Raw genomic sequence first — 22965 nt, forward strand, 5'->3', positions numbered from 1 at the left:
TTCTAGACATTCAGGTGAGGACTGTTTTGGCCCGTGTTATGGATCATTGACCAAGAACAGGACTTTCTGAGTCACCAACCAGATAGTCAACATTCTAGGGAGGCCCCCAGATTATAGAAGGAAAATTAATAACCCCTTTAACTTTCAAGGGATTTTTTTAAGGAGCTCTACATTCTAAAGTTGGTTGATTGGTTGGTTGGTTGAGACAGGGTTTTACTATGTGCCATGGCTGGCCTAGAACTCACTATGTAAACCAGGCTGGCCTCACACTTAGAGATCCAACTACCTTGACCTCCAAAGTCTTGAGAGTAAGGTGTGTGCAACCACACCCTGCCCTATTATATAAAGTTGACCTTCTGTGTTGCCAATGAGGAGCCAAGCCAAATAAAATCACTCCTAACTTTCTGAGTTAAAAGAGAATTCAGCGTCCTTGAATGGCAAACCCACAAGATTCTAGACAAAGATGAGGTCCAAAGTTATAAATGTCAGTGGCAACTCCCACAATGCCAAGCCAGGAAGCCAGCATCGAAGACCATCTTGTCTACCTCAGGAGCAAAGCTCCTCCCTCCAGAAGGCTGCTTCCCTGCACCCTCAGAGCTCAGAGGATGGTCTCTCTAAAACAGACCCATCATCTCCAGGGTAATGTGGCACACGGAAGGAAACATAGGGGCAGGTCTTGGTGTTGAGGCAGATCAGCTTCTTCAGTGAGGCAGTATTGACAAGGTTGAAGCCCATGTCACCACCGAATGTGCTGGGCTTCCAGTACTCTGGGGAACAGATGGGGTTCCCTAGAAGGCCCTTGAGGGAAAAGGGAGCCCCAATCTCTATCATGCTTTCCCCAAAGATGGAATTGGGCTGGCACTTTTCTAGGAGCAGCCCAGGGTAGAACTCCACAGCATCGATGTCACCATACAGCTCCTCCAACTCAGCAGCCATCTCGTTCTCTCCTGCAGAGCGAAAAGCTACGGTCAGAGTCATTGTTTTGTTAATGTCCACCCGGAGGACGGAACCTTCTAGATTCAGTTTTTCTCTGGGGATGACAGGGACTTCAGAAGAACAATTTGGACAACCTGTGTCCTAAAATTTGGCCTCTCTGGCTTCGGGGAATAGTCAGGAAAAAAAGAACAAAATAGACCCTTCACCTTGGACTATATGGTGACAAAAGACGCTAGAGATCTAGATCTGTCCCCACGCAGCTTGTGACCTCAACCCACGCACCCTATTCTCTGGACTTAATTCTTGCACCATCACAACATGGAGAAAACGCCATGTCTTGATCCCCTCAAGTAAGATCCCAAGGCCATACCTATGCCCAGGTCCTCTTGAGTCAAGGGTGTGTGTGTGTGAGAGAGAGAGTGTGTGTGTGAGTGTGTGTGTGTGTGTGTGTGTGTGTGTGTGTGTGTGTGTGTGTGATATTTTTTGTTTTGTTTTGTCAAGAGTGGTTAAGCCATGGGCCTCGTGTATGCTGGGCAAGCTCTCAAACACTGAACCACACTGCGCCAACCAGATACTTTTATCATCTTTCTAAGTTAAGTACTTAGGAATCACTAGACAGGATACAACCTAAGCCTTCAGCATCTGAGATCCTAATTCATTACTAACCTTCCTTTACCACCTAGCACACGCCCCTCACACCAGCACATGTCTATGTCCTCCCAGACAGGCGCTTCCTTTTCCACCCCTGTGCCTTTCTGCTATTCCCCCTTGCTATCCCTGAAGTACTCCTCCCTCTATTTTCCATGTGGAAAATTCCTGTTTATCCTTCAAACCCACCTGGATGGTCATCTCTGGATGAGTGAGCTACTGTCACATTCACTGTTTTCCATTTCAATGCTGTCTTAGAATACAGCGCTGGCCACCTGCATTGTCCCCCTTTCTCCTTGTCATCTCCCTCACTTTTTGGACATGCCTCGAGGGCAGAGACTGTGCGGAGGAAGCAGCTGCCTACCTGTGAGCTCCTGGAAAGAGCTGTAAGGCTTCATGCCAAATCGTTTTCGGTATTCATTAAAGGGCTGCAGGCGCATCTCTCGGGACTCTTTGATGATATCCACGGCCACGTGCAGAACGTGGTGGTCAAAGTTCCTACCCCCGCCAATCTGCAAGAGATCCGCACACCGTCAGTCTGAGAGCCAGGCCAGACTCTTCTACCATCCTGTGTAAGGGCCTAAGAGAAGAACGCCAAGGCTCCAGTTCAGAGGACAGAGAGTGTGGTGCAACCCAGTGATGGTGATGCTGCCACCTGGCTCCAGCCCCTGCCCTGTCATTGTCACCCTGAGGCCCACAGTGTCCCTGCTTCCTCAACACTGAAGTATGCAACGCTCCACTCTGTAGTAAGTCAAACTCCTTGAAGTCACACCAACAAGTAGTGCTCATCTTTATTGAAGGGGGGGGGGGGCAGTCGAGGTGAAAAAGAAGATGCCAGAGCCCAGGGGCTTGTTGGCCAGCATCCTCAGCTACGAGGCAAGCTCCAGGCCAAGCAAGAGAGCCTGTCTGAAGAATGAGGTGGACAGCTACTGAGGAGTGACCCAGAGCTGACCCCCACTTCACTCTCTCTCTCACACACATACACAGTACCCCACAAAAAGTCATAATAATTAAGGGGCATCAGTTTAAAGGAAGCTCTCCACTTCTCCTGAAATAACCATGTTAATGCTTAAGAAGGAGATCTGTTTTAATAGAGCAAGTATAATTAAGCAGGAAAGAAAAACATAGCTGAATTGAAATCATACGGCTCAGAGCAAAGCAAATTTGGAACAGCATGCAGAGAGGTTCCAACGTCAGCTCTACCCATTCCCAGCTGTGTGGCTGGAACTGTGCCCCCTACCCCACCCAAGGATGCACTGGAGTCTAACCTGCAGCACCAGCAAATGTAAAGGCACTTGAAAATATAACAACCTCACCCTGTTGGTGCCTTTGCTTTACCTGCTTGCCATCACCTACAGCAATTACAATCTGATATCGTTTAATGGAAAATTCCAGAAACAAACAATTCCTGGGGTTTAAATTGCACGCTATTCTGAGTAGTGTGATGAAATCTAATGAGGACTCTCTCAATCCTGCCCAGGATGTGAATCATCCTTCTGTCCAGCATATCCACACCGCACAAGCTCCCTGGCTTGTCAATCACATGGCATCTGTTAGTTATCAGGTCAACTGTCATGATATCTGAGTCGTGTGCCCAGGTAACCCTTATGCAGTAAACTATGGCATATACCTGTGTCATCCATCTTACCCATGTCCTTACACAGACACAACCCACATCATCCCAACAAGGATGAGTATAGCACACCACTGAGAGAGAAAGATCACAGAATATATCTTATTACAGAAAATTGTTGTGAATATTCAATTTTACTGTTATTACTGTCTCTTTCTGTACCTAATTTATGTTAAATTTCACCACAGTTTGCATGTATAGGGGAGTATATGGTTGAGTACTCTACCATTTCAAACATACATTTGGGGGGCCTTAGAATATATTCCCTATGGATAAGAGAACTATATAAGTCTTCATGGGTATACATAATAAATAAATAATAAATAAAGTCATGCTTGATGAGGGAAGATCCTAATCCCAAAAGTGATGCCTTGTTTATTACTGTTTGGAGTTTTGAGACAGGGTCTCATATAACCCAGGCTGCCTGGACCTCACCATGGAGCTAGAATGACATTGAACTCCTGATCCTCCTACTGCCACCTCCAGAGTGCTGGGATTACAGGACGGTGCCTCCGTGCCCAGCCCAGCAGTCCCTTTTAAATGATACTAGAGACTCAGATAAGATTCCATGTGACAAGGTGATCGAAGTAGACAGTTGAGTGACACTTCTATAAGCCAAGAAATACCACACTGGGAGCTCAGTGTGGAAGGCACGGGACAGATTTCTCCCTAGAGCCCTCAGAGAGAGTGTGGCGGTGCTGCCACCTAACACTGGAGGACTAAGCCACCACTCCAAGCTCTTTGTTGGAAACCTCAACTAAGTTCGTATTTCCTCACATGCAAAAATGAGGAGGGTGGGAGCATCCAGCTGATATGGTTGTGGAAAAATAACGGAGCTGAAGGATGCAAATCAGTTGTCATAGTGCCAGTCGCATGGCAACAACCCCAGACGTTGGCCACGCAGGCTGATCACTAGAGAAAGGCCTGCTTTGTCCGGTCCCTGTTCCTTTTTAACTTCCTGAGACCAACACCTGGATCTTCTGACCATCTCAAAACCCAGACTTTTCACGCACTTTACAGTCGCCTAGCCTCCTCCCTCACACAAAGCCGACTACCTCCTCCCACACCTGTGTCTCCACAGAGAGCAGAGGGACAACAGAAATCTGTCAACATACAAGGCTGGCAGCAAATGCTACCTGCCGTCAAACAAGGTTGAGGGGCAAGGACGGCAGGGAAGCAGAAGGTGGGAATGAAGGGTCCTGGGGTCCTGGTGAACAAAGGGGAGCTTTCAGCTGCAGGGAAGCGGGGATTTCAGAGGGAGTTGACTAGGGATCCCAAGAAAATGTATTCATTTGCCAGGGCCATGACAGAGATGCCTTAACAAGGAGAAGTGGATCCCTTCACAGTCTGAAGGGCAGAGTGCCTGACGCTTGGTTCCTTCCAAAGCGAGTCACTTTGGCCTGTGGGTGGCCACCTTCTCCCTGTGTCTGCAGGAGGTTCAGTTCCCGGGAGAGTCTGTCTTAATCTCCTTGTCTTACAAGCACACTAATCAAGTTGGATCAGGGCCCACCTCAATTTCCTATTTAGTCTTAACTGTCTCTTTGAAGATACCACCAAATGTTATTCTGAGCTCTTGAGGGTTAGGACCATAGCATATTAATTTGGGGGAAAGACGATTCAGCTGATAGGAAACATAGGATTCAAAAAGCATTTCATACTTTCATGTATGCATATCCTAATAGGGTCCTCCTGTCCTTCAGATGCCGTGTCCTCTGGCCCTTTGTGCATGCTGTCTTCTCTGCCTAGAACACGGTCACCTCCTATCACCAGACCCACCCTCTCCATGGGAAGTGTCCACCCATCTTTACTCTCTCTGCTTTGCTATCACCCTACCACCCAACTCTGGGCCACAGAGTTGGCAGAGCGTTGTGGCTTTCTGTACTATGGTCCTGTACTAACTTAGAATTCTGAGGACATTAGAAAGCACCTTTCGTGGTCCCTTACATGCAACAAGCACCCGAATGCTGCTGGCTGTCATAGGACTGTTTCCCTTCTGTGGTGTAGGTGCCAAAGGCACATGGTCCAAGAACTGCGTCCACCTTGTTCATCACCGTATCCCAGACACCTGGAGTAATGCCTGTGCTATGAGTTGAGCCCAAAAAGTATCCCATAGGTTCTGTATTTTAGGTACTTGTTTCCCCCCTAATTGTAGCACTCCTCAAAAGGTGAGGCAAAGCTGAAGCAAATAGGTTACTGGAAGCCAGCCTTTTGAGAGTTACAGCTCAGCCCCCTGGTTCCCATCACGTTGTCTCCTGCTCTGCTGTGATGTGACTAGCCTCTGCCTTGAGCCCCTGCTGCCACAGACAGGGTCACGTTGTCACGGCCTCCTCGCTGTGACAGACTGTAATCCCCCTGAAACTGTGAGCCAAACCCTTCCTCCTTTAAGTGGTTTCTATCAGGTATCTGAGACATAGTAACAGGAAATTAACTAACATACCCTGGTATTGTCACCCGTAGGAAAGAATCCATATGGGGATATTTACAACCACCTGCAGAAGTGACACAGATAAGGAAAGTGGGGTTTGGACCAAATCTGCTGGATCCCAGAGCCCCATCCCTGATGACTCCGTCCCTCCGAAGCTTACCCGGCCAGCCCTCTGACGAGAGAAGGCGTCCACCAGTGCCTCAACACCATAGTCCACCAGCATGGAGGTGTTAAACAAAAACTGCTCATAGCTATACTCCTGTGAGCCCACTTTGAAGGAGTCGGGCATGAGTGGGTGCCAGTGATACAGATGGTTGAACTCAATGGCGATGCGATTGCGGTACTGGAACTGGGCTCGGAAGAGCAGCTCCGGGTCAAACTTGAGCTGCAGGAAATAGCCACTCAAGTGCTGCACATATTCCTCAATGACTATTTTGATGGTTTCTCCTATGGGAGGAAGATAGGAGACGGGGTCAGCTGAGGTCAGTGCATGGGAAATGGCCCAGCTCGTGAAGAGTGCATGCTCTCCTGCCCTTGCTGTTGCCCATGTTCACTTCTGCTTTGCATCTTTGTAAGAGGATGTGAAAACAGAACTGTCCCAGCCTTGACTGAGACACCCCAGACAAGGGCACTGCTGATCCAAAGAACAGCCTTGGATACAATCAAGGAGTTACACAAGAACTGGGTTCCAGGGCATAGAGAGAGATGGCTAAGAGGTTAAGAGCACTGGTTGCTCTTCCTGGGGACCCAGGTTCAACTCCCAGCACCCACATAGTGGCTCCTTATCATCTATAACTCCAATTCAAATGGATCCAATGCCTTCTTCTGGCTTTCATCGGCACCAGGCAAGCACATGAAACCGCCGAAATATATAAAATAATTTTTTTTTAAAGAATTATTTTTTCCAACCCTGGTGATGCAGCCTCCTTCCTACGGATCATGACAAGGGTCTGGTAGCACAAGCCTGTAAATCCAGAACTTGGCGGGAGAGAGGGCATTGGGGCAGGAGGGTTGCAAAGTTGATGCCGGGATGGCTTCAACGAAAAGACTTTGTCTCAAAAAAAATTTTTTAAGCCAAGAAACTCTGAAAATATAAAAGCAAGGTGCTGCATTAATGAGGAATGTCATTTCACTGAAACCCTCAGTGAGGGAGGATGGCATCAGAGAGGCCCTGACAGCTGGGAGCCCGGCCCTGGGCATTTGTTTAAATGTACTATATTTCTCATGTGTTGCTACAAACATCAGAATTTCATGAGCAGAGGTCTTCCTTTAATCCCTTAGGAGCCAGCTATACACAAAGCAAACAGCCAAGAAAGAAATATGTTGAGCATTCCAGGACAATATGAAAACTAGCCAGCTGGGCAGGTTTTTAAAAACTGGTATCAGGACCAATCAGCCAACAGACACACTGGATTTTTAGTAAGCTAACCGGGAGCCACGGGATTTGGGCTTAGCCGACTTGGGCTTAAATCCTAGATTCTCGGTATGTAAGCATCGGAGCTTGCGTCGAGCCACTAGTCTCACCTGTAAACTGCAGGCTCTATGAATGTCCATGCAGTTTCCATATGCCTGTGTATCAGGTCACGTGAGCAGTACACAACAGAGGCATTTATGCTGCTGGCATAGGACTGGCAACCTCAGCCATGTTGACACCAGTTGGCCAGTGTGACCTTTGCTTATAGTGTCTTCCCCAGCCAGGGTGCTGGGCAACCTCCAGCCACCCACCTGGCCTCTCTGGTGAAGGTCTGTGAGGTACACTACACTTCAGAAAAATAGGACTGACCACCTTTGGGCTATTCTTATCTTCAGTGCCTGACTCTCTATAATTGGGACCATCCATGCCCAGTTGTGCCCAGAGGTGGTGACTCAGACAGAGCGTGGTCAGGACAGAGGTGTCAGGGTCCAAGCTTCCAGGCAGGAAACCGTCTGACATTTTTGGCTAAGGATCCACCCCCTTAGGGAGACACAAAAATATCTTGTCCCTGAGTCACCTAGAATCTCCCAAACTCTACAAAAGCTATAGAGAGGGAGAAATGGGGGGAAAGGATTCTGAGGATGAGTTAGGCTGGGGTTTGATGCTGGTATGCTGGGGATCTTAATGCCAAACTGGGTATAGCACAACGGGGAAACTGGGTACAGCACAACGGAGAAACAAATTGGGATCTGAGGTGGCAAATCAAACATACTCAGAGCCTTCCCCTTAGGACTCATAGCAAACCCTTCTATCAATACATACAGGATCTGAGGCCCGGGTCCTAAGGTCTCAGGCACCAGCGACTGTTTCTCTCATCCCCCTCCAGCCGAGCCCCTCCCCTTCTCTTCTCTTCTCTTCTCTTCTCTTCTCTTCTCTTCTCTTCTCTTCTCTTCTCTTCTCTTCTCTCTCTCTCTCTCTCTCTCTCTCTCTCTCTCTCTCTCTCTCTCTCTCCACTCTTAATTTGCTTTTATTTTAATTTGTTTACTGAGTATGAGTGGCCAAACGTGGCTTGGGGCTCAGTCTGTGACTCCCCAGGTTCCAGGGTCTTACCCTGCCCACCTGCCTCCCTGCTTCTCAGGGTGTGCTCACCTATAAGGATGAGGCGAGTGGTCTGGAAGAGCTGCTCATCATCCCAAGTGGGGTGCTCCTCCTTCAACAGGTCGCACACTCGGTTGTGCTCCCGCAGCCAGATCGTGGAGATAAGCATCAGTCCCGGGAGCAACCCGAACACCTCCTGGCCCACGACCATTTGCTTTGTGGGCGGGACACCCGGTGGGTAGCGCATCAACACGGGCGCCTGCTCCACGGAAGGTGGGTACACTTCTCCATCCAGCACCTGCGGGATGAGGCCGCCTGGCAACCTGGGGCCAGGCGGAGCAGCCCCAGCTGACTCCAGCCCTCCTCCAAGATCCCTCTCCCTAGCTCTCCACATCCGGTTCCCGCGCTCCAGCTTTCCTACCTAAAGCCTGGTCCACCTACCTACTGCTCCCTAAGTGCCTGCCCGAAGCCAACTCTTGCCCTTAGACATCCTTTTAGGTACATGGCAGTCAGCGCTTTCCCAGCCGCCCTCTATTCTCAGCAGAAATCAGAAGCCTACATACAACACGCCCCCAGTAGCGGTGCCAGGCTCTTGTCTGGAATCACCCATACAGTATCTCCCCTCCTCTCACGCGGATATTCTTTATAAATCGCTGGGTCCTCCTGCCTCTGAGCCTTCTCACTGATAAACCCTCAGAAGGGCCAGTGACCTTGACCCCTTCTTGGCTTTCTCAGTTCCTTGGGAACTCTAACTTCCTGGGGGGCGGTCCCAGCCTCCAGGCCCTCTAATGATACCAAGTGACTGGTGGCAGTTATCACAAGAGTAGCCAGGTAGGTTGCATGTGTCATTCTTGGCTCTGAAGATGCCCCAACAAATTTTTGCTCCATAATCCAGTATGGTAGCTGCTGACCCCTGATGGACTTGTGGCCTCTGAACACTCCAAATTTGACTAGACTGAAGACCTCTATTTCATTTAGTTTAGATTGTGCTTTATTTAACTTTAAATTTTCCTTTATAAGATTTATTTTTGTATGTATGTATGTATGCCTTCTGTATGAGCATGCCCACAGAAGCCAGAAGAGGGCATCAGACCCCTTAGAGCTCTTAAAATAGTTGAGAGCCTCTATGTGGGTGCTAGAATTAAGCCCAGGTCCCCGGGGGGGGGGGGGGGCATCAAGTACTCTTAACTGCTCAACCATTTCTCCAACCCTTTAATTTTAAACTTTAAAGCTGATGTTTCAGCCATTGGGCATATGAGTCTACTTATTTAATTATAAATTTTGTGAAACCTAGAGAGAGAGAGAGCAGCTACCTCCAATGAAAACCTTTTAAACTCTTGTTACATTTGTTTATTTATGTGTGTGGAGGCAAGAGGCCCCTGGTGCCAAAGCAAACCTGTGGAGGTCAGGAGACAACTTGTGGGAATCAGTTCTCTCCTTTCCCTCGGGCTTGGTTGGGAAGTGCCATGACCAGCTGAGCCATCTTACAGGCCCAAGGAACACGTGCTATTAAAATCCATCTTCTCTGTTTTTCACTTTTGTTAATGAGGCCATTAGGAAAATTGAATTACACATGAGGCTCACATCACTGTTGGACAGCTCTGGTTTACACAAGAAACCTTGCTACAGCCTGAATCCTGGCAGTGACCCCTGATGGGCCATGCCTAAGATGACCACTGCTCTGTCACCTGTACAAGGTCCATTATGGTCACACACACACACATACACACACACACACATACACACAGTGGGACGCTAAGTAAATGAAAGCATCTCAGGAGGCCATGGGAGGCCAGGCCCAATCTTAGTCTGCTTTTGCCATCTTAGCTCCTCCCAGCCTTTCCTCTCTGTCCTCCTGGGCACCTTTTCTCTCTGTCCTCCTGGGCACCCCTTTCCTCTCTGTCCTCCTGGGCACCCCTTTCCTCTCTGTCCTCCTGGGCACCCCTTTCCTCTCTGTCCTCCTTCACTCTGGTTGTTCTCCAATTCCCCTACCCAGCCATCTTTGTAAGAAGAAAGTGGGGGGGGGGGGAGGCTTCCCACTGTCCCATCCCCAAGCTAGCACTACCTGGTACTTGAGTTTCCCGTCCTTGAAGAGCCGCAGGTGATACTGACGTTCCAGATTATCTCCATAAATGTGGCCAAGGTCTACCTGAGGGACAAAGAAAGGTCCCCTCGGATCACCCGGATTCTGATGGCAGCCTGCACGCGGTACGCGAGGTTGCCCCTGAGCACTCACCCCATGGCCCAAGGCCTTGGTGAAGCCAGGACCCATCTTCCCAGAGGTCTTGAAGAACTGGTGGGTGAAGTGTTGTGCGAAGAAGGCAAACATCATGTTGGTCCCCTGGGGGGCAGGAATGAACTTCCTTCTCAGCAGCAGTCGCTGGGCCAGAAGCTGAACATCTGGCAACTGTTTCTTCCCTGGTTGAGGACGTAGGAAAGAGCAGTAGATACCCGGGTCTTCCTCCTCCTGTCTTCCTGCCCTGGGGATCGCTGGGGCTCCCAGAAGATCCCCAGGCAAACTAGCCCAAGCAGGAAGAGCCAGAGCATCCTCCCCAAGGCCAACCCTCCCTCCCCACAGGTAGTCTGTAACCTGCTCTACCAAAAGGAAGACCTTGAAGTATCTGGCAAGGAAATGGCCTCTGGGGTTTGGAATTTCTTCTTAAATCCCCTGCAGGTGGACAGCTGTAATCGCAGCACTGGGGAGGCTGAGGCAAGAGCACCTCCAGTTACAGGCTTGCCTGGCTTACACAGAGACGCTGACTCTTGAAATCATTAACAGTGAGATAGATGGCTCAGCAGGTAAAACTCCTGGCACAGAAACCTGATCACCTGAGCTCAAGCCCCCAAACCCACCTAAAGGTGACAGGAAGAAAATCAACTCCACAAGGGTGTCTTTTGAACTACACACACACACACACACACACACACACACACACACACACACACGCACTGTGACACATGCACACCCACACACATTAATAATTCCTTAATTTTAAATTAAAGAAAAACTCCATTAGAAAGTGAAAAGTGGAACTATGTAGTGTGTAGTGGCACACGGACTTAATCCCAGCACTCAGGAAAAGAGGCAGATAGAGCTCTGTGAGTTGAATGCCAGCCTGGTCTACATGAAGTTCCAGGCCACCCAGGGCTTCATAATGAGATCCTTTCTCAAAAAGTGCGGGCGGGGCTAAGTGAAGTAGGCCTAAATAAACTGTGGACAGTGTTAAAACTACAGCGTGGTTCGCCATCTCTTCCTCTAAACTCTTGTGTATACCGTCATCTTTCCTGTGATAAAAACAACAAAAGTTGGCGTCTAGGGAGATGGCTCAGTGGTTAAAAGTTAAAAGCACCGGCTGCTTTCCCAGAGGAGCTGGTTTGACCCCCATCCCCTGCATGGCAGCTCACAACTACCTATAACTCCAGTTCCAGGGAGTCTAATGCCCTTTTCTCACATGCACATAGTGCAAGAAATGCAGGCAAAACATTAACACAAATAAAATACAAATAAATCTATTTTAGGAATTAAATATCAGAGACCTCATTGCCCTGGAGCAAAATAACCTGTATTTACAACTGGCAGTGCCATTTGGCACAATGTGAACAGAGATAAGCTATGTCCTCTATGAGCCTTCATCTATAAAACAAGACTATGGTATTTGGCACAGTGGACCCGAGGGCCAGCGTGAGAGGATGTAAACACACCGGGGAACAAGTGTCTGCAAACTAGCAAGCTACACAGTAAATACTTTTGGTGTGAGGCTGTGTGGCCTTTCTCAGATCCGTGCTGTTTTGCTCTCCTAGCATGCACAAATGTGGCTGTGTCCCCAGTAAAACTTCAGCTACAAAATCAAAGGCTGCGATACACCTGTTTTAAACAATGTCACCCTTCCTACAGTGAGATAAAGACAAGTCATCATGAAGCAAGAGTCTGCCATGACATTACAAAGGAGAAGGTGTTCCTTAATTATGTCCACATCAGAGGAGCTGTTGCCTACTGCCCTCACAGAAAAAAAAAAAACAGGACTTCCTGTGGCCTAGTAAAGGTTTCCCTTCACCATACCATATGTTAAGTCCTGCGTTGAAGACTTGGAGTCAATACATGTGGGTTGACATGGTCAACTGGACCCCTTAGGCAGGAATCACCCCAGAAGAAAACAGAGGGAGCAATGTCTACCTTATACTTTAGAATCATCATTGGGGAGGACTGATTCCTAAAGTGTTGGAAGGAGTCAGCTATCATCTCTGTGGCATTGGCCATACTTTGGGAATAGAAGCTAAACACGTGAATGAAAACCATCAGTGTAGCATCCTGGTGACAAAAGCAGGGACGTCAGTACACACTCAAGCTACAGAGGCTACAAAAAAAAAAACCACCACAAGGCTGTACAGGACTTGTGTCCAACAGCGACACCTTGTGGCAGCAACTGAAGCAACACCAGCCCCAGCCTGTCCTTGTCTATGGTGAATATGGTTGGTTCTGAACTGGGTAACCGTAAAGGTTAGTTTGGGGGTAGAGTGAGAAGTAGGCCCAGAAAGGGGCTAAATGGGTCCTGGGCAACTGAAGGGGGCAAAAAGCGATACTCTTTGCTCTCAATCTTCGTGGAGCCTGGGAAACTGCAGTGGTAAAGCATAAAGCTGTTAGGACTCAGACCATTGCACCCTGTTTCTTCTGTCTTCCATTTCAGCCTCAAGTGACCACTCAACAGAAACCTCATCGTCAGCAGACAAGGACAAAGTAGCCAGGTATCCTGGGGTACCATGGAAACTGCAGTCAGCCTCTGCCTCTGCCCCTCAAATAGCCCAGGTGTGCCTCAAACCTGAGATCCTCCTGCCTCAGTCCTGGGATTAACGGACGGCCACATTAACGCATGCAGGCAGCTCTGCTCTGACTTTGTCACCTCAGGCAAGACCCTCAGCTGCCTTTTCTGTCCTCTTCCCTGTCCTAGACATGTCAACTGTCTTGCCTTGCTCTACCGTCTTTGAAATGGGTCAGCAATGAGTTTTCTGCCTGCCTTTGCCTAAAGAAGAGAAGAGAGGCCAATTCCTTTTGTCAGCCCTTTACCTTTGGTCCCCATGGGTGTGGGGCAGTCTTTGGGTACGGAGGGCAGAACACGAGTATAGTAGCTGACATTGGAGAAGGACTCCCAGCTGATGTAGTCATGTGCGAGGTTGTAGGTTGGAGGGCTGGGGATAAGGTTGGACCGTACTGCAGAGCAAAAATAATGCTGACAGGCTGTTCCCATCCCAGGCACACCCCACATCCCTGCCTCCTCCTGTGGGGGGGGAGGGGCCTTGTTTTGTCTGGCAATCATAATTTCTCCACCCACTGGTTTTTTGTTTTGTTTTGTTTTGTTTTTTATCGAATGCTAAGTTCCCCGGGGTTAGAGGGGGCCAGGCCACACCCACCTGTGAGCACCAGGCGCATGAGTACTTCTCGGATGAAGGTGGAATTCACAAACTTCCAGAACCACTGGCCGTGTGTCAGCAGGAAATGGGTGAACGAGGGGCTGGGCCGCAGGGAACTGCGCAGCCACGTCCAGATCTCAGCTGCAGGGATGGTGGGAGCCGCTGAGTCCCTCCCTTCCGACAAGACCATAGCTACCCATGGTGCAAGGATTAGGGACCAAGCAGGAAATCTAAAGGAAGCACCCTTAGGAGTGATGACACATGAAAGAACCAGGACCCAAAAATAGGACAGAGAACGGGGAGCATGGAGAAAAACTGCCACAGAGCGGGAGTGGACCAAGGAGCGAGCTCACAAGGAAGCCAGGTTTGTGCAGGACCAAAGCCGGACAGAGAGGGAAAAGTTGCCATGGCCAGAGAAGAAGGCAGGTGCGTTCAGGGTGTAGAGAAGAGGCAGGGGAGCAGGAGAGAAGGGGGCTGGAGGCCTAGCTCACGGATGGTACAGTTGGGGCCCGAGTAGCCCGTGCGAGTACAGTCACACTGGTAGTGGTCGAGGCCGAAGCGGACACAGACACCTTGGTTCTGACACGGGTAGTAACAACAGGGGTTGACTGTGGGTGAGAAACAGGCATTAGAGACACCCTCAGGTAGCCTCCAGACCCCGCCCCCCAACCCCTGGAGAAAGGGCTTGGAGGCAGCTCTCTTCTAAATGACCTCTGGGTTCCTTCCCCCCAACCCCTCCCCTGCCTCGCCCATGCAGGGAGGTCAGGAGAACACTCTTGCTCCCTCCCTGCTGTCACTAAAGGGGTCAGGGGCTGAGCCAAGCTGATGGCGCTGTCTCGCCAGGCCACACCTGATAAGATAATGTGCTGAGGGGCTCTGAAAGCTTCACTTCCTGCCTGGTCAGAGTCTGCAGGCAAGGGAGTGTGTGTGAGTTTCAGAAAGGAGATTGAGTCGGGGTGCAGGATGAGCCCCCATGTGGTGAGCACCTAGATACTAGGAAAACAGGCTCTGCCACTAGCCTTCCATTTCTGCAGAAGGGAGCGGACACCAGGTTCCATCGTGGCCGTTTTGCAGATGGGGAAACAGAGGCCAGAGAAGGTCACTAGGAAATGGTTATATCAGGCCAACTGTCTCTTCACTTCCTTTCCACCCCTCCACCAAAGACTCAGCAATCAATTCCAGGAAAAAGGTTCTTCAGAATCAGGAATAATGTACAAGTGGCAGAGGAGGGGAGGACCCCAAGATCTCAGCTGCCCTGAAAAACCCAGACCTGACCGAAGTGAAGATGGGGTCTATAATCTAAGAGGAAGTCGATAATTATCTTGAGGAAGTCAAGTGCAGAGAAAACACAAGAAGCCTGCCTGGGAAGAAATCTCCTGAGACAGTGATGGTTCATGAACTCTGCATCCACCTTCCTTCCTCTCTGCTCTCGCCTCACCTCATAAAACCCCAACAAGAAAGCCCCTCTCTGTGTCCAAGCCCCAACTTTCTGACTGCCACCTCCTTCTCTATCCCTGTGGCAGCAATAACTCTTCAGCAATCATTAAACAGTCACTCAATTCATCCAGGCCCGGCCCCTCCCTCACACACTGCTCAGCTGGGGAAACTGAGGCTCAAGGAGAGAGAGAGAGAGAGGCTTAGCCAAAAACAGAGCCTGGCAGACCCAGGACTCCTGGCAGGAGGGGCCTTCCTATGGCTTTCCCAGAAATGCCAAGATTCTTTCTGCGAACACTGCTCTCTCTGCGCACAGAGCCAAAAGCACGGGGAGGGGAGGGGAGGGGGGGCAGACACTTTGACACTGCGTGTGAGTGATAATTAGAGGCCGGGAGAGTGGTAGAAAGTCACAGTACCCCGGGAACTGACCAGTCATCAAAGAAGCCAGCCTCCGAAGGCCCAGCCTGCAGCAGAGCCTGGCCCTGCAGCCTGTGTCCTCACCTCCCAGCAGAGGCCCACTTTAGCTATGCAGCACCCTCCCACCTCCAGAGGCCCCAAGAACCACCATCACCACAAGCATACCAGCAGAAGTCATATGGGGGGGGGCGTGCAAATAGTTTTGCTTGAGCCCTGGTGACTTTGAACAACCCCCACAATGACATGTTTGTGATCGCTAGCAGAAGTTTAGAATAGAGAGGCCAAGAGGAAGAAGGCTGGACAGAAGAAAAGCCTTATCAAGCTGCCCCAGGCAGACCTGGAAAGCAAGACCCATGCATGAGAGCTGGCAGGACCCCAGCCCTCCATATCCCCGAATGCCTCCCAGCTTCTCACAGTCTCAGAAAGGTCAAAGGGGCCTGGATCCACTTTCAGCCTGCCAGGGCTGGCACTCATCTGATCACCTATTATTGCTCAAGTGCAGTTCAGGTGCCATGAACCTAGCCCCCAACTCTAGCCTGCAGCTCTCTCATACCAGTGAAATACTCTTCCTAGTCCATTTTCCTACTTCTTCCTCTGCAAGGCTCTTCCGAGGTCCTGAAGTTCAAAGCAGCTGCAGCAGCCCTCCCTCATCCCCGACCCTTACTCTGTTTTTCCTTCACACATCTTCCAGCCCTGCCAGGAATCCTGCTGAGCCCCCTGCCCAAGGCTCCCCAAGTCCCTCCTCTTCACTCCTTTCTCTCCTGCTGTCTCAGCTCCACCAGGACGGAAGGCCACACCTTCCCAGACAGCCACCTTCACCTTGGGCTGGGCTCGCAGGGGCTTGGCCCAAGGGCTTTCAGGGAACCACTGGTGGCTGAAGCTTAACAACTGTCTGTGTGTGTGTGAGTGTGTGTGTGTGTGTGTGTGTGTGTGTGTGTGTGTGTGTGTGTGTATGTGTAACTAATAAAGCAGCAGTGATGACACTAGCCGTTCCTGGCTGGCCAGAGAGATGCTTTGATCTTCCCAGCAGCCCCCTGAGGCTAGCTGCCAGAACCTCCTGATGTCACCAGGCCAGAGACTTGCTGCCCCACTGTGCCCCCGCCCCAAGCCAAAAGAGGGCCCTCCCTCCCAACCAGAGCAGCTCTCCCTCCTTCCTCCCCACTCTCTTTCCATAAACACCAGCTGCTCCAGGACAGGAAAAAAGGCCAGTCTCTTGGGCAGGAACCACAGCCACTGGAGCTCCAGGGTATGAAAGTGAGAGGACAGGAGACCACCGGGTGGCCATGCTGACTGTGGCCGCAGGGATGAGGAAACCATGACTGTCACTGACCTCACATCCCCAGGGTGTATTTGTCTTCCAGCACCCAGCAGGAAGGCAGACAGACAAGCCTCCCACTACACAATGAGGAACTCCAGCAAGGCCCGAATTTGAGCCTCCTTCTCTCTCCCTGTCTGACTCCTTCTGTGATGTCTGGGACTGCATTTAGGGGGAGGATGCCGAGCATTCAGCAGTCACACTGATCCAAAGGCTAAGGATGTTGCTGTTTCTTTTTTTTTTTTTTTTTTTTTTTTTTTTTTGGTTTTGGTTTTTTTTTTGTTTTTCGAGACAGGGTTTCTCTGTAGCCTTGGCCATCCTGGACTCACTTTGTAGACCAGGCTGGCCTCGAACTTACAGCAATCCGCCTACCTCTGCCTCCCGAGTGCTGGGATTAAAGGCGTGTGCCACCACGCCCGGCCTGTTGCTGTTTCTTTAAGGTGAACTTTGCAAATCCCAAGTGACTGTGAGAGCCTGCTGTCAACCACCTCCTGCCATAACCAGACCTCCAGCTATTCAACAGGAAGCTTGTCCTTTCAGTCTGACTTCACCCCTGCATGAACCCCATGCCAACTCACTCCTCTGCCCAGCAGAGGGGCCCTCCCCACAGAGACCACCCATCTTTCTTGATGGAATTGAGCCATCAGGGGCTGAAGAAATGGCTCAGAGGTCTCCCAAAGGTCCTGAGTTCAATTCCTAGCAACCACATGGTGGGTGGCTGACAACCATCTGTAATGAGATCTGGTGCCCTCTTCTGGCACGCAGGCATACATGCAGGCAAAACACTGTATACATAATAAATAAATAAATTTTAAAATATAAAAAAAAAATTTTTTTAAAGGAACTATCAGAGGAGAGGATTGGGAGGTGCAGGCACCCAGTCAAATTTACTTCAGTGACCCACACTCAAGCACCAGTCAACCACCGGGGAAAAATAGAGGAAAGACTCAGCAACAATGAGGCCCCTGGCTGTATCCATGCACAAGTGCCTTCCATCTTTAGGGCATTGGTTTCCTGTCTCCCTCATAAGCTGGTAGAGCGAGTATCTCAAAGGTACTCCTGGCCTGTCTGTACTGTAAAGAGGGCCAAGCTGTCCCTCCAGGCTTTCCCCATAATTCCCTTGCCCTCAGTACAGAACTTTGCAACTGTTCTCACCCACAAAACACTATAGACAGCCACTGTGCCTGTAAAACACATGGACCTGAGGGCCAAAGCAGCCAAGCTGCACTCACACAGATAACCCCCAACCTGGATTTCCCGGCTCTAAAATCCACACGTGGATTTGAATAAGATGTCCTCCAGCCCAAACGTTGGGGATCTGGACTCACAGCCAAGCAGGGCAGGGAACAGGTACAGCCAAGGACACCAAGTTCTCCAGGATGTGGCCACAGCATCAGGCAGAAGCGGCAGCAGCCAAACCCCCTAAGAATAATATTTACAGAAGCACCAAGGGGCTTGGCATCAAAGAGGAAAGCAAGCCCGAGTAGCCAGCCCTGGGTCCTCCCCAACACCATGCCTGTAGGCAGATCCAGGCCAGACACCTCCATGGCAGGCCCAAGCAGCAGCATGTAGCTGGAAAGGAAGGTCCCTCTAGGTGTACAAACCTAGCTGGGGCTGGAGATAGGAGCAGTCAAGGAAGACAGAGAGGGGCTTTGGTGTGTACTCAAGTCTCACAACATGTGCAGGAGTCAGCCTGGCCTCCGGCTTCTAAGCCTGGCTCACAGCTGTACTTGCCAGGTCATGCCCTCTCCATAGCTAGGCATGGGGCACACAAATGGGTCAGGCATGATGGCAAATGCCCTTAATCCCAGTACTAGGAAGAAAGAGGCAAGTGGATCTCTGTGAGTTCAAGGCCAGCTGAACTCTATAGTGAGTTCCAGGACAGGCAGAGCTACACAAAGAAACTCTGTTACATACAGAGAGAGAGAGAGAGAGAGAGAGAGAGAGAGAGAGAGAGAGAGAGAGAGAGAGAGAGAGAGAGAGAAAGAAGAAGAAGAAGAAGAAGAAGAAGAAGAAGAAGAAGAAGAAGAAGAAGAAGAAGAAAAGAAAAGACAAGCGTCTGAACACTGTGGGTCCCCAGCACAGTCTTGAGCTCGATAGGGTGCCATGTCACCCCCCATCAGGAGGCAGAAGCCATCTTCCTTCAAAGCAGCCTTTAGTTTTGGGTTCCAAGCAGACACCCAAGCAGTTTGGGCCCCAGTTTACTACAGACCCGGAAGCAGGCACCCACCTGCCTGCCCTGTCCTTAACCCTTGCAGGAGCATCCCAACAGGCCTTTTAGCCTCCAGGATCACCCCTCATCTGCCCCTTCTCATTCTCACATTCCAGGTGACCCTGTAGTCACAAGCCCTGCTTGCTATCCAACACCTGCCTGTTGTGCCACTCCCTATGGCACCTCAGCCCGGGACACTGCGTCCTACAAGAAAAGCCCCCACGGGACTCCAGCAGAAAGTCAGACTCTCTCCCACCACCTTCAAGATCTAGTTGACATAAATACCACCTACTCCAAGAAGTCCACACGCCTCACCCCACCCCCGCCCCCAGATTCCTCACACAGGGCCAGACATCCTTAAGCCATGGCCCTCACTACCCTATGTAGCAATCTGCTGGCGTCTGTCTGTCCCCACCTTCAGACTGTGAACTCCAGTGTCACCTTGCTCCACCAAAGGCTGGCATGGAAGCCCTTGGAAAGCAGAAGAGAAAAAGTCCACTACAGCACATGCAATATGAATATAAGCAGAAGAGGCACCATGGTTCCCACCATGTGCAGCTCAACCACCAGGGCATACCCATTCCTTGGATAAAACGGGGGACACCATGCCAAACCCAGGGCCCAGAAAGGATGAACTTGAACACAGTGGATTTCCTAGCAGAGCCTTGCCCTCCAAGATGAACTCTACCCCTCCCCCATAAGAGTCACAGCAAGGAAGGCAGGTGAGTGAACACCAGGTCCTCGAGGGCCCAGATGGGGTTGGTTGGGTCACATGACAGCTGGACTCATCCTAAAACTGGAAGCACAGGTCAATGGCCAGCCTTAGCTCTACTACCAGCTCACTGTCTCCAATAAGTGGCCCCACTTCCTCAGCCTCTCAAAGTTCTGTTCTATTAAATGGATCTAACACATCCTTCCCTCAAGGCTGCTGTGAGTGACAAAGGTGGGGGGGGGGGGGCAAGCAGCCCACAGTGGATCTTGGTAAGTTGTCAGTGCTGGATCAGAAATGCTTCTCTTCCAAAATCCAGACTTTTTGCTCAACAGTCTCCATGCTAGCACAGGTCTCCCCAATTCTTCTCACTCAAACTCCCTCCTCCAGGAAGCCTGCTGTGATTCTCAGTCATTCCCATGTAGCTCTTCTGTCCCCTGAGCCCCAAGTCCCTGCAGCATCCAGGAACAAGCCAGGATGACTCCCACTCCCTCACCACCCGCCGCCAACCTTTCTTGGTCCCATTTTACAGATGGGCATCCAGACTGCAAAGAAAGGAAAGAACAGTGCGGGGGGGGGGGGGTTGAGGAAGAGGGGATGGGTGGCTACAATCCTTTTCTTTCCTGGAACCTGGCTTTCCCCCATCACACTCCTGATGAAACCAGAAGGGTCTCGGGAACCATTGCAGATATTGGGAGTGTCTGGATTAAGCTAGTCCTGAGTTCAAATCCTGAGCCCACCGCGCATTATGTGACTTGGGGGTGTTATCTCACCCTGCTGAGCCTCAGTTTCCTCCTCAGTGTGTGTCCACCCCGCTATTCCCAGATTAGCTTGTGTCCCACAGTCTCTACCTTTGCGGTGGGGCGGAGGGGGTGGGGGAGAGGACAGAGGAGAGGTTGAGCCGCAGGATCTGGCTCCACAAAGGTTAGAGGCTAAAGAAAAAGAACTCGCTTTCCAGCCTGCCTTGCCCTTGGCGCCTGCTGCTTCCTCCCCCAAGAAGCCCCCACAGGAAACCGCTGGGTTCTGGGGGGCAGGGGTATAGAGGCTGCTTGGAAAGTCGGAGCCAAGAGCAGGTGAGAAGTTAAAGAACCCGACCCTGCTCTCGTTGCTGGCTCTGGAGCTGGTCGCCTGTGTGTCAGAGAGACCGCAGGTAGGCCCTAACCAAGCCACACCCCTGGAGTTCCCCAGGGAGCTCTTATCTCATCAACTCAACACCCTACTCCCGGCACTACAGCACTTCAGCACTACGAACAGAAAGAGGAAGCAGAGCCCTCTGGAAGACGGAGATGGACCAAGCTCACGGAGCAGGACCAGCGAGCCACCTACCCTGTGAGGGCACCCCAGGATCGGCGAGCAGAACCGGGGGCTGCGGTGGCAGCAGCAAGAGCAGCAGCAGCGGGAACTGGAGCGAGAGACTCCTTCCTGCAGAGAAAGACAAGTTGAGCCTGGCGGTCAAGGCTCCGCCTGCAGGCCACCGGGTTCCGGGTCGCGTCGGGGCACTGGGGTCTGGACTCACGGCTCATGGCTCTGAGGGATGATGGACGTGAACAGCCAACAGCCGGCTCCTGGCCTCCTCGGGTGCAACTCCAGCACTGCCCCAGCAAGGACGGGTCCCCTCCCACGGCTCCACCCCCACTCCTCCCTCTAGTTGTCACCTCGACACCCGACCGCCTGCAGACTTCTTCCGCTCCAGCCTTGGCCAAGCGTTTTATTAATTACTGCATGGGGGCCGTTAAGCCTCCACTCAAGATCCTTGAAGCGAACGAGCTTTTTAAAGTCTCAGAAATGCATCCATTTGGCACACAGTAAACTGAGGCTCGCTGAGGATGGGCTTAGGGACAGACCAAATGCTGGAAGAGGTTGAGGAGGAGGAGGAGGAAGAGGAGGAGGAGGAGGAGGAGGAGGAGGAGGAGGAGGAGGAGGAGGAGGAAGGATGTCAGAAGCCTTACAGTCTGGCCCAGCCTGCACACTGGGTCCCGCATAGAAAACACACTTGTCACTCTGCAAGCCAATACGAGGGCTTACTTCCCACAGCCTGGGCTCTGCATGTTGAGCAGTTTCTCCTCTGTCAGACAAGAAGAGCTGTAGTCTACATTCTGATAACACAGCCTGCAAGCTGGGTCACCTCAGATGAAGCACACACTTATCCTTGCTGGTCCTCAGATACGTATCTATAAAGTGAGCACGTAAAACCACCCTAGGTAAATACACGGATCTCCTGTGGCTCTGTGAGCAGAGGACCAGGGGTGGCCATGTGCCATCCTCCCAGCCGTCCTAAGCATTTGGCTCTTTTTTTTTTTTTAAACATCTGGGGACACAAAGCCTAGAAGAAGCAGAGAAGAGGTGCAAAACCACGGGGTCTCTTTCCCTTGGCAAACGCTCTCCCTCCGTTTTCCCAGCACACCCAAGCCATCCTCTCCACACCCAGTGACAAGGCTTGGCGGAAGGGCTTCATTCACTCTGGCGTTGGCTCTCAGGCATCTCTGGGCACAGGAAAGGAACCACACCGGGTAAGAAAGGTGGGGCTCACCAGGGTGCCCCTCCTGCTTCCGAGGCAGAGCTGTTCCCATGCTCCACTGGGACAAGAGCCAGCTGCTCTAGGGAGACCGAACAAGCCAGGACAGACCAGGGGAGGAACTGGAGCCCCAGGATACTGAGGCCAGCTTCAGCCTCCTGGCATCTCCAGTTGCAGGGCCCCTCTTGTAGCCACCCAGTCCGGCAAAGAGACATGAGTCAAGTGGCTGTCAGCAAAATGATGCGGTCCAGGAGGAAAGTTGAGATTCCTTCCTTTGCCCACACAAAAGAGGACCTTCTGGTGATGGAGAAATGAAAGAAGAGCTACTCCCAGGTCCACCCTCAGCTTGGCGCTTGACCCAGGGAGCCACACCTGTACCTCCCACCCAGACCTCCGTCCTATACTGGAAACAACCAATGCTAACTAGCTCAGCCATGGCACTGCGGGGGAGGAGACCTAGCCTGGGAATCAAGAAAACTGAGCTGAAGTGCCCCTTCTTGGCTACGATCACAGACAAGCCTCTAGGGCCTGCTTCCCGCTTGAACACCAGGATAATCAGACCAGGCAGCTAGTGAGGGTGGGTCCTATGCCAGTAGGAAGCAAATGAGCCCCTGCTGTAGCCACACTCGGCTGCTGCTGATCGTGCCATCAGGAGATGGATGCTGTCAAGGAGGGATGCACTGGGAGGATGGAGTTGAGGAAGGGTGGATGCAGCAGAGATCAAGAGACGCATTCAGGATGCGGATACGGGCCTCCAGGGTCCAAGCCTGACCAAGAGGGCGGAGTAGAGGAGAAAGTAGTCA

The 22965-nt window shown here is 51.2% G+C and overlaps 1 protein-coding gene across 1 annotated transcript; it reads right to left on the reverse strand.

Annotated features, from left to right (window-relative positions):
• Positions 1-350: 350 nt before the first annotated feature.
• Positions 351-21431, reverse strand: Ptgs1 (prostaglandin-endoperoxide synthase 1). Its single transcript, XM_051166349.1, has 11 exons — positions 21164-21431; positions 20974-21069; positions 14052-14168; positions 13561-13701; positions 13217-13360; positions 10391-10572; positions 10220-10303; positions 8206-8452; positions 5803-6089; positions 1949-2096; positions 351-947 (listed from the first exon to the last, which is right to left on the reverse strand). Exons 1-11 carry the CDS (start codon positions 21168-21170, stop codon positions 592-594), a joined length of 1809 nt encoding a protein of 602 aa, XP_051022306.1. The 5' UTR covers positions 21171-21431; the 3' UTR covers positions 351-591.
• Between the last annotated feature and the right edge of the window lie 1534 nt (positions 21432-22965).

The sequence above is a fragment of the Acomys russatus genome, chromosome 24 (assembly GCF_903995435.1).
Source record: "Acomys russatus chromosome 24, mAcoRus1.1, whole genome shotgun sequence".
Classification (NCBI taxonomy): Eukaryota; Metazoa; Chordata; class Mammalia; order Rodentia; family Muridae; genus Acomys; species Acomys russatus.